The 12,232-nt window shown below is 39.4% G+C and overlaps 1 protein-coding gene across 4 annotated transcripts in view; it reads right to left on the bottom strand.

The window, feature by feature from the left end:
- The window catches only part of LOC140562076 (diacylglycerol kinase delta), a 106,179-nt gene that overhangs the window by 2,527 nt on the left and 91,420 nt on the right, over positions 1-12,232 (bottom strand). For 2 of the 4 annotated variants that reach the window (XM_072687456.1, XM_072687455.1), the window contains 12 exons: positions 11,309-11,402; positions 9,854-9,961; positions 9,456-9,552; positions 9,170-9,277; positions 6,949-7,062; positions 6,686-6,820; positions 6,108-6,271; positions 5,317-5,431; positions 4,332-4,421; positions 3,897-4,013; positions 2,489-2,597; positions 342-472 (listed from right to left, as the gene is read on the bottom strand). In XM_072687456.1, coding sequence (XP_072543557.1) covers positions 342-472; positions 2,489-2,597; positions 3,897-4,013; positions 4,332-4,421; positions 5,317-5,431; positions 6,108-6,271; positions 6,686-6,820; positions 6,949-7,062; positions 9,170-9,277; positions 9,456-9,552; positions 9,854-9,961; positions 11,309-11,402 — 1,382 coding nt within the window. The remainder of the gene's footprint in view (positions 1-341; positions 473-2,488; positions 2,598-3,896; positions 4,014-4,331; positions 4,422-5,316; positions 5,432-6,107; positions 6,272-6,685; positions 6,821-6,948; positions 7,063-9,169; positions 9,278-9,455; positions 9,553-9,853; positions 9,962-11,308; positions 11,403-12,232) is intronic. The other 2 variants (XM_072687458.1, XM_072687457.1) reach the window with 1 other exon arrangement.

Below are 12,232 nucleotides of genomic sequence, written 5' to 3'. Positions count from 1 at the left end.
TAAATCCTCACAGCAATGCTCCTCCAAAATCTAGCAGAAAGCCTTCCCTGGACAGTAGAGACAGTTACTCTAACACAAGCAGGATCCACCCTTTTTTAACACCCAATGAAACAATGAATGCAGGTGTCCCAATACTTTTTTTTATAGTGTGACAGATTATAATAGTTAATTTAATTACTTTTTAATTATACAGCTAAAATGTACATGGTGTACATCATGCAGATTTGTGGTAAGGCCTCGTAACGTCCAGTTTCAGATGATTGCAAGACTTTCCTAATTCTGAATTCATACTGAAGTCAGGACAGCTAAGAGAAAAAGGTCTGGCCACCGTCCTGCTGTACCTTCAGATCGTGTCTCTGGAGCTGAGTCAGCTGCCAGCCCTGGATGTCTCGGGCCACAAACCTCTCCCTGTACTCCCCTAACCCCAACGAATCCAGCCATGTGCCCACCTCCTCCGCACCCCATCTCTCCACTAGCCCCCGAGAAGACACACACATACACACATATGTAGACAACAGAAACATAAAACACACCCAATAGCACACAAGCTTACACAAAGACTGACTGGCATTATGTAGAGTAAAGTTTGTGTATAATTTTTTGTTTAGGGGTTTTGAACGTTATAGCTTCATTGTTTTTCCAGATTGCAGCTACGAACTACCTTCACTCCATTCAATGCCAGTGTGATGAACAAATATACCACAGAATGTTACAGAAGCCATATCAAGCCACATAGCAAACATGAGGACTGTAGGAAAGGGTAGAAAAGTAAGACTGCTGATCAACCATCGACTTGTGGCCCTCTTAGCTTAAATCAAGAGTTCAGCCAAAATCAAATTTACACAGTTACCACCTTAACCCAACTGTAGTCAGTCAGCCAAGACATGTTTGGTGTCTGCTTTGTTTTTTTTTCTTGTAATGGAGTAACTTTTTTATTTATTATTTCAATAAATATAAATATTTTTTATATTTTTATTATATTTAATCTGTTTCTTTCTTTTGAAATTGATATTTATAAGACTGTCAGTAAATGGGAGAACTGCAAAGTAAGAATTTCATTGTACAGTGTAACTGCTTGTTTCTGCTGTGCACTTGACAATAAACTCTTAAATCTTGAATCTTTTCAAACAAATCAGACTGTCAAAATATAACTAACATTTTAAATGGGTTAAAACAAATGCAAAAAAAGATCAAAATGAAATAAATGGATAATAGAAAATTATACTAAAATTGGAAAGTGAAACAGAAAAATACTAATAGAACAAAATATCTAATGAGTAATAACATAGAAATGAAAATAGAATAAAAATAAATAAAACTAATAGTAAATAACAATAAAATGAACTGAAGAAATAACTGGAGCTTTTCTACTATGTTATTTAGATATGTGCGTAAAATAGTGAGAAAGTTGCAGAAGGGAGGGGAGAGGAGAGAGTTTGGGTCTGGGTCATCTGGGACACCACTGCAAAAACTGCACGCCTCAAACATCACATACATCAAACTGTCTTGAGTTATTTTATAATGCTTCCATTATAAAGCCTGACCAAAGCCTGAGTATTGAGTTATTTCTGAGCTGTTTCTCATTGCCGGATAACGCGAGTATACAGCAAGGAAATCTTGCTGTAATGTTCTAATACGCAGAACATATTCCTAAGATATAATGCTGAATGGAACCTGACTTTATGAAGTTGTATGCTCCTTATGAGCATTTATGCAGTCTTTTGTCAGGTGTTATAAGGTATTATGTACACTATTGCGAACACAGTTCCACAGCTCCGAAGCTCAATGCTGGGGGGCTTTAACCTCTCTAGCCCACGTCTGGCATTAGGCATGTTCCCAATAAATTCATGTTTATTAGTCTCCAGAGAGTCCTTTTATATCGCCAGTACTTTTCTACAGGCACTAGACAAGCTGTGTGTGTGCATTTGCACATCTGTGTCAGCAGTGGGTGCAATTTAAAGCAGCTGAATGCATTTATTGGAAAGGGTGTCCACAAACATTTGGACATAATGTGTAGATCATATGCATCAGTAATGCATTATGAATATGTGGTTTTATAGAAAGCATTATCTATGCAATAAATGTTATAAAAGGAATAAAGGTAGCTGACAGCTTATGAGAAGTATGAAAGGTCAGGCAGTTTGTACTCTAGTGAGCCACTATTAGATGGGTCATAAGCTTCCACAGTTAACTACATGCACTTTCATTATCTAGTGGAGTTTTAGTGTAAATCTTAAGACACAGATTTGGACACCAAACATGTCATTATTGGCTCATCGATTACATTTAAGACAAAGGGAAAAAGTGTGTATATATTTTTTTACTTTATGTAAATAAACACACTCATATGGGCAAATGGCACCTGCATCAGCATTCTTACTCGAAGACACTAAACACATGAAAGACACACAGCAATGAACAAAGATGACATATGTTCCACGAGATCGCAGGATAAGCAACTCAAGCAAGTGTTTCCTGTTTAACTGACCTGAGAGAGAGCTGTTGGAGCGCTGCTTGTGGAGCTTCTCTCTCTCCTTCTTCACTTTGGGCATGATCTTCAGCTTCATGCTGCTCTTAGCACTGGCCCGGGACGAGTCCTGCACACAGCACACAGGTTGAGTGGTGAGTTACTGTATTACATCACTACTGTAGTGCAAAATGTTATTCAAATGTTTCCCTTTTTTGCCATGATTAAGAGATTTTGAGATTAAGATCTGGCAACAGTTCCTTACATTGTGTCCAAATTTTAATATAAAAGGTCCAATAGAAACACTCCACAATTACCATGTATATCGTCACTGTCATGCAAAAAAAACTTGTATCTCAAATATGGCACTTATTAACTTTTAATGGAAGTCAGTGTAGAAAGATCCAAGTCATTTTGGAGCATTTCTATTGGCCCATTCATCATAAAATAATGACATAACATTCAGAACAACTGCCAGATTCAGATTAGGTCAAAAAGTGAAAAAAGCAAAAATGGAGATACAGGGTTTTTGTTTGACAGTGATGATACACTTCTAAAAAGGTTCAAATGTTTGAACTGTTTAAGTCATTAATACCCACATATGAAATGCTCAACTACTTTCGGTTTATACACCATATAGACAAAAGTACTGGGACACCTGCTAATTAATTATTCCTTCAAAAATCAAGTCCAATAAAAAGAGTGTATCTGCTTTTCTACTGTCCAGGGAAAGGAGCACGGCTGTGAAGATTTGATTGCATTCAGCACCAGGAGCTTTAGTGAGGTCAAGATGTTGGATGATCAACTCCCCAACTCATCCCAAAAGTACTGGATGGAGCACCATCATTCCATTCATGAAGAGGGAGTCTACAAACATTTGGACGTATAGTGTGTGTTCTCTGAACACAAATCTGAAGAAAGTGTAATAAATATGGTTAAAAAGCTATGTCTGTTATGTGAATTTCAGCGTGAATCTACAATCTTAATGCAGTTGTCTTTCACATTGTGACATTTCTGAGTAAAACAGGAAAAAACAGCAATTCTGTCTAAAAGATATGTAATGAATATTGTTTCAATGGTCACGCACTTGAACTAATACGGTAAAAAAAATCAATAGTCTATTTCAAGTTGACTTTTAAGTGTCTTTTAGACACATGATACGTTTTAACAAATGAACAGAAAGCCCTGATTTGATATTCATTCAAGTATAAAAAACAATGGGATACTCTTGTTGAAGTCAAATTAAGTATTTTGGGAAAAAATATAAAAATATGGTTTGGTTCAAAGACTACATTCAGTTGAATTTTCGTGCAAAAAAAAAAAAAAAGTCAGCACAAGCTAAACACCACTGTAGAGACACAGGCTGAACAGTCTTGTAATGTGTTTGAAATATTATTCATTATTTAGTTATGCTAATGAGCAGCCAGACCTCCTCTGAGCAGTGCATGCTGGGACAGATCCAGTGGATGTCCTCCAGCTTGATTAATTCAGCACTAAGAGAGTTCAGGGTGGAGAGCAGCTCTTCCTCCTGAGGTGCCTCCAACTGCTGCAGAACACACACACACACACACACACACACAGAGAGAGAATGTTTTCCATCTTAATCTGAAACAGCATTATTCATACTCTTAAACATGGCGGCGTTCCTGCAGTGCAGTGAGTGAGGACAGTAAACAGTAAACAACCGACAAACAGCAAACACAAACATTCCAGTGAGATGTGAGCCTTACAACAGTTCTGGCACTCGGGGGCAGAGAGAAATTAATTCATCTGGCAGAAAAACGGCTGCCGTATGCTTTCATTCGAGTGTGTATGAATGTGTGTGTTTTGACAAGATGAGGAAGAAGTGATAAAAGCTTCTCACCAGTAGCCTTCCTTCTAAAAGCATCCTGGTCTCCAGCTGCAGCACTTTACTGCTGTTTACAATCTCCACTGCCGTGCTGCGACTCAGGCACTGTGAAAAAACATACACTTAGGCTGGTGAACATCATACACACACACTGAGCTGCTGGCAACAATTTTACAACGATAATTGATCACACTTTATTTGAGGGGCTCTTTAGATGAATTACAGAACTTGTTACCAGTTGAAATTGTGAAAACTCCTCAGTTCCTCTCTAAGCTAGGGTTAAAGTCAGCATTAGGGTTGGGTTTAGAGTCGGTCTAATAGTTTTATACATTTTGTTTAGAATTCAGCTACATTTGATATTTTAAGAAATTGAAAATGACAGATACAAGCCCAGAATTTGCATAACAGCACATCCCTACTATAAACTAGACAAGGGGGTATGTCTTATTAAATATTTCAAGTATTTTGGAATCAATTATAAACGATTAACAACTAAAAATAAAATATAAATAAATAAAATAATATTCAATACAAATATCTACTGCAATTATCAACCTACAGTCATTTTTGGTCTGCCTTGAGATTTGAAAGCAAGGTCAGCACAGGCATCCATTTGCTACTTCACACTTCCATAAACACATGTTCTAGGATGTTTCTCCAGTGTAAGAAGTCAACCAGGAGCATTTTTTTTACTGCAAACATGCTGCATGTGTGAGTGTGTGGGTGTGAGGTTATTCACAGAACACCAACATTCACACACACACACACACACAACACAGTCAGTGTCAGTGAGTCAGAAAATTCTCATTAAAACTTCACTACACAATCTGAAGCTACAGAAATGGATAACCTCCTTAGCAACAGTACGAGTGGTTTCACACACACACACACACACACACACACACACACACACACACACACACAAAATACACACAGAGTATGCATGAACACGTTCTCAGCATTTAAACGGTTATATGATTTGTGAGAGCTGGGTGTGTACCTCTGGGCTGGAGGGTTTGGAGGGAAAAGCCTCAGATAGAACAGCAGCGCTGGCATTCACAGCATGAGCCAACTCCTGCTCCACCACTTTATGAGTCTTAGCAACCTCTCGTATCCTACACACACACACACACACACACACATATATAGATTATTCAGTAAATCTCTTCTCCATGGCATCTCCATAGAAAGGCTCTTGGCACACAAGAGTTACGTTCACTACCGAGTTTGAAATCACTTGTCATATTAAAATATACAGTACTGTGCAGAAGTTACAGGCATCTGTGAGAATTAGAATAAAAACCGCTGCTCTGTTCAGTGAGTGTTTATTTGCTCCGTAACACACAAACATAGAATAAATACAACAAGCAGTGCTTTTACATCACTAAAGCACCTCCAAAGCTCATCTCATGGGGGTCTAGTATTATTTATAGTTCTGATCAGTTCTGATAGAGACTAACTTGTTTTACCCAAAAACAAAAATAAAAGCAGTTAGAAACCTTTTTTAACCATTTAAATTATGTGACAGAATAATAATACGGAATATGTCATTTTTAATATGACGTGATTTTAAATTACACGATTCCAAACTGTTTTAAAGGGAAAGTGTTTAATTAATTTAATAAGTCTTCACAAACCAACTAAATTTGAAATAAGTGTTCAAACCAGTTTAATCTGTCCTACGCTGTCGTGCCTTATATAAAAACACTGATCTATTATTATACATATTCCATATGCACACCACAGTAGAGCTGCATGCGCACACATACACACTCACGCACTCAGCTGTACCTGTTAATAAGTGAATCAGCCACCAGGCCGAGTTGTTGGACCTGAGCACACTCCTCCTCGGTCAGGTACTCCATGGACTGCTGGGAGTTGAGGCGTGGCCGGGTGGAGCGGCAGCTGTCATACTTCCTCTTATCCTCCCACGACTTCAGCGTGCTCTCAAACGCCTACAGCGCATACACACACACACACACACTGAGCACACTGCAGCCTAGAACATTTTCTTACAGTTCAGTTAGTGCACCTCCACCTCTGACAGGGAATGCATTTCTGAATAAGTACGACTGAATAACTATAAACTATATTATTCAGATCGAATCTCAAAATATATTATTATTTTTATTAAGTATTTTTATTTATTATTAAGTAAATACTAATACTATTATAATAATATAAGCAGTTGATATTTTATTATTATATTACTATTAGTAACTAATCTGTAGTTTTAGGAGTGAGGAATTCAACTGTGGACACTTGGGAACCCTACAGCATGACTGTACAGCAGGAGATAAATTCCTCAGATATCCATCCAGCACTAAATTCTAAATTGAAAATACAATCAAACACACACAGTAACTGACCCGGTCTCTGGTGAGCATCTGGGCGCGGTTTTTGTGGATGATCTGGACGATGCCAGGTGGCTGGATCCAGGCTTCTCCGTCTACCTGCACAGGAACTCCCTCATCACCCTTAATGGTAATCTTCACCTGCCGACACTGCAAACACAGACATATACACAGCTTAGTGCCTGACTGTGTGTTCATACAGTGTAGTGTAGAGGAGACACTTTAAGAGAGAATGAGTGAATGTGGATGTGTGTGTGTGGGAGTGTATATGTTCAAACCTGGGCAATGCGGTGATGCTGTATGTTAATGACGCGAGACATGGCCATCTGCATGCTCCCAAACACCGCCACCACCTCTAGCTTCTTATCATCAAACGATGGAGCGCCAAAATTCTGCACCAACACAGAGGAGGAAAACAACAGATAATGTAAGAGGGGAACATCCTGCCTTTGTCACCCACAGCTGAGAAAAAAAACTGGTATGGATGGCCAGGAACATCCCAAGAACCACCAAAGCACAGGCCTGTAATTATTTACATGCCACAACTGGTTGATCCAACAGGACCATGACCCCAAGCATAGATCAAAGCCAAAGCCTTGGTCTGTTCAATCACTGACCTGGTCTCTTTTGTTTTCCTTATGACTGTTGCAAAAACCCCTAGGCATATCTGACCATAAGTTGGGGGCTCATCCGGGATAAAACAGGCCAACACTGAGCTTTTGGAATGGCCTTCCTAAAGTCCTCATCTCAAATTTGTGGACTGTGCTTAGAAGTCATGTCCATGACAAAAAAACAAAACAAAATTTAAGAAACCAAAACTGAATTTAACTTTCCAATTAGAATTCTGCCAGAAGCTTGCTGATGGCTACCAAATGCGTCTGGGCAATGTGCAACTTGCTAAGGGACATAGTCCAGATGATTTTGGTACACTCCTTCTGCCCAGATAAAGACCAATTTAAAGACATCCATATATTGCCATGACATCAATGTCTTTCTGACCACGACTGCACTTGGTGACTCACAGTATTATTAAAGAGATGAGTTGTTAGATATGCTCAAATACGGCACAGATAAAATGCAACACTACCTAAAAAGAAACATCAATAATGGCTAAATAATCACATACAAGCGATAGAGAAAAGTAAGATGAAGAGGAATGCAGTAGTCACAGGAGCGCAGTTATGAGTTGACCCCACACTTTAATAAGCCCTGTTGGTGTAATTCTCTACATCACTACCACATATTGCCTTTCAATTTGTCTTTCAGCACAGCTCACAAGAAAATGTCAGTCATTCAAAGAAATATTTCCTGGCTGTAAATACCACTCTGCCCTCTTCCTATAAGCTGACAAATGACTTTCTATTTGTAGCTGCAGGAGGAAGAGAATGGGCCTTATCTATGCCTTTCGCCTGAATCTAGCAGTTAGGAGTTATGTAAAGGTTTGTTATCTGGATGTCATCTATGTGTCTACACTGTCACTTACAGTAAAGTGCAGTACAGCTTCATCATATCGCTCAACTGCATTCTGCTCGTATGCACTTTCCAAAATCTTTCCTTGTGCATAACTTCTGACATATCCACAGAGACCAACAGCTCAGAGCAGTTGTACAGCACAGACAGGGTAAAGGTCAGCATTCCAGTCATCCTAAAGATGTGTTCTAATCATCACAGCTACATACGTTTCTTGCTTATGTATATGGACAAAAGTATTGGGACACCTGCTCATTCATTGTTTCTTCTGAAATCAAGGGCATTAAAAAAAGAGTTTATTCTGCTTTTGTTGGAGTAACTGTCTCTACTGCCTAGGGAAGGCCATCTACTTGTATTTTTTGGAGCATTCCTGTGAGGATATGATCACTCCAAAAGTACTGGATGGAGCACCAACCATCATTCCAGAGAGCACAGTTCCACTGCTCCACAGCTCAATGCTGGAGGGCTTTATTCCCCACTAGCCCACCCTGGCATTAGGCATGGTGCCAATAGGTTCATGTTGATCTGCTCCTGAAAGTCCTATTCTATGGCAATACTTCTCTACAGGGATAAAAGCAGCTGTGTTTGTGCATTTGCACATCTGTGTCAGCAATAGGAGTAGCTGAATGCATTCATTAGACGTGGTGCCCACAAACATTTGGATATATAGAGTATTTACTGATGGAAATACAATTTTTCCTATTCAAAAAGTCAGCCCACCATTTCCCAGCTGAGCTGCCGCTCCACACAGCCCACACAGACTTTACACTGAGCACTGGGCAGTAATCATAGTAACAATACACTCAGCCTACAATTCAGACTGCTTCATGATACTGGATTCACGACTCAATATTCTCATGACATTTTGAACAAAATTAAGAAAAATGATGACTGCATCCATGATGTTGCATAACCTACTTATGAGACTAGAGCTGGGAGATGGAAGGAGTGTGTATATCTGCATGTGTGTATTGGTGGGGGCAGTCTGGGGAAGTGGGGGAGGGCTGTGTTGTTGTGCAAAACACTCACATTATCCTCCTTGGTTCCTCCCCAGAAGTTGATGCCGCCTGCATAGCTGGGGATGTTCAACACAGCCAGACCCTGAAGACTGGGCAATGACATGGGCACTCCATCACACTGAGAGAGAGAGAGCAAGTAAAAAGAGAAGAATGAAGAATCTCCCAAACAAAGATAAAATAAAACAAACAAAAACAAACACATTATCATGTCTAATCTGAAAATAATAAGTGGAGTAAATTATATATCAGTGCCTTTCTCCTAGTGTACTCTCTCTCCCTCTCTCTCAAAAACACACCTCCAGTTGCACTCTCTGCTCCAGGTTCTTGTATGTTTTCTGCACCAGCTCTTTAGTCCCCAGTACACCGTACCACATCATGTTTTTCGTGCGGCTGCTGTAGACGGCGATGAGACACCAAAATCGCAATATCAGAACACCTCAATTCACACCAGTTTACTCACTCACAATTCACTTGTCATACACTCAAATATATCAAATTACCAGTCATCTGCCCAGTCATTTCTCCTTCTCATTCTCGATACCCTCACCCTGTGTGGACCTTGCTGATCAGCACCCGACACCACGACTTCGGCATAACACAGAACACAGCGCACCCCCACAAGCTATGTAAAATCACATAGCTATGTAAAACTGCATGAGTGCAGCTGAGTTAGCAGAACTTTATCATACTGCACCTGCACTTCTTAGGGTGCTCATCCCTCTTGTTGTTGAACTCCAGGGAGATTTTGGCATCCAGGCCTATCCCAAAGTAGTTATTCATCACACACTTCTCTGTGCATTGCCTGTGTGTGGTGGGAAAGAGGGAAAAAGAAGTGAGAGAAGCTGTGGAAACATTGTCATATACAGAACTGTGCAAATGTTTTAGGCACCTGTGAAAATGAAAATTCAGAAGTTCCTTATCTGTGCAGGAAGTGTTTATTTACTACTTATTTACTATTACAACACTACTTCAAATCATCCAACACCTGCTTTGGTAAATCAGTGCTTAATGATGTTAAATCAGGAGAGCTGGTGAAAGAATTGAACACATCCATGCTCTGGCTGGAGTCATCCAAGCCTTGTCCCCCAGACTAGCTCACAAGATCTCAACTACTTTCTTCAGAATGAGAAACTCTTATTACTTTTTACTGTATTTATGTTTACCTGCTGTACAAGTAAAAACAGAAGTAAAGGCACTCTTATTGCCAAGATGATAAATAAAATAATAATATGCCTATGTGCATAAAACCTCTGCACAGTACTGTACATGAATGTATATATATATATATATTGATAGATAGATATACACATGCATATGCCTTCAGTGTATATACATGAGAAGAACGGTACGCTGGCACAGTCACATGTGTGAAAATGATTGATGAATAATGAAATTATTAATACCACTAATTAGTTTAACGCCATCCACACGTTTTCCCTAATATTAGGACCCTTTAAACCATCTGTAGTAGTGCAGGACTGAAGCCCAGCTGATCACACACTCCATCACTGTAGATCTTTTTTTCAAATATAACCTTTAAATGGCTGTTAAAGCGATACCATTAGCACCTTCAGTAGACTATGCTGGACAGAGCATTTGGGAGGTCGAGCAGCTAAGGCAAAAACTAGGTGCAGCTCCAGTTCTCTTCGAGAGCCTCTACTGTAATGATAGTCCACAAGCTGTATTAATGAGACCAAGAGGCTACGTTTGCAAAAGAGCTGAAGCACTAACTTGGTTTATGATATATAAGATGTCAAAGTAAATGTGGAAAAAGTGACAAAATGGAAAGTTAAGGTTTTTAGGATGACAGCAACAATATATAAACATCCATAAACCATAATTTTTTACATGATTATGTATGATTGTGTTACCCCAGCCTCTGGCAATGCAACAATATCTGTGGTACCCATGTGTATGTGAATCTGAGTGGAGTGTCTCTGCAAGTATGTGCAGTATAAGGCTTTATGCTGCAGTTACGCACTGCTGTAGTGGTGTGGGTCATAATAGTGCAACAGAACATCATGTTTCATCTCTTCTTATCCACTGGAACATCTGTAAGACCGCTTATCTCTCAAACAGGACAACTGTGTGTGTTTATATCTGTTAAATCTGTGCATATCTGTGTGTGTGTTTGTGTAATTGCACTTACACAGACTCTTCAGTAAAATGAATGGTGCTGTTGCAGCTATCTGGTTTCTCAAGCACTATGGGGGCAGTGGAGGTAGGGCTGAGGGTACTTGGACCTGAAAAAGAACAGATAATGTCTTGTGTGAATAAGCCAGACAGCATCAGACCCACTACTGTCTTTCATTTTGAGTCTAGCTTAACTCACATGAACACCTATCTGAGCATCAGCGGTCTCTACATCTAGACCAGAAGTTTGCCTCTGTTTAGGAGAACCTTTGTTTATTGACTAATGTTAACCTTTATGATATTCATGTCTCAAAGTGAAGGCTGCAGCCAAGGGAAAAAAAGAGACCTTGCTAGCACTGGTATCTGAAGGCTCGTCTTCAGTGCTCTGTCACGCACATTCGAGATTGGCTTAATAAGATGTAAGCAATGTGACATGTTTAAATCTTACATTCACAAAAACATCACATTAAAACTGACATTTCAGAACACTTCATTATAAGCTCTATGGCATCTTTGACAACTCGCAGCTGTTTCTGCCTTTCTTCAATTAGATTCTGTGTGATGCATGAAGGATTATAGTTGACTGAAGGTCTCAAACGACACACCGGTTCTTTCGAGTCCTTCAATTCCTCAAAAACAAAGCGTGCTTTCAAAGGGTCTGACAAAAACTTAACAGTCTGCAACACTTCACTTTGAAACACGGCTAAGGTGGGAACATTTAATGTGAAACAGATCAGTAGAAACTTTCAACTAGTAAACATGTACATAGTGAGTTACATCATTAAGTATGTTTGTAGTGGGTTATATGTCAGTAAGCATGTTCATAGGGATGTTCATAGTGGGTTATACATCAGTAAGCATGTTCATAGGGATGTTCATAGTGGGTTATATATCAGTAAGCATGTTCATAGGGATGTTCATAGTGGGTTATATATCAGTA

Source organism: Salminus brasiliensis, chromosome 9, assembly GCF_030463535.1.
Source record: "Salminus brasiliensis chromosome 9, fSalBra1.hap2, whole genome shotgun sequence".
NCBI lineage: Eukaryota > Metazoa > Chordata > Actinopteri > Characiformes > Bryconidae > Salminus > Salminus brasiliensis.
The sequence above is the reverse complement of the archived record's forward strand: the minus strand, read 5'-3'. Positions and strand labels throughout refer to the sequence as shown.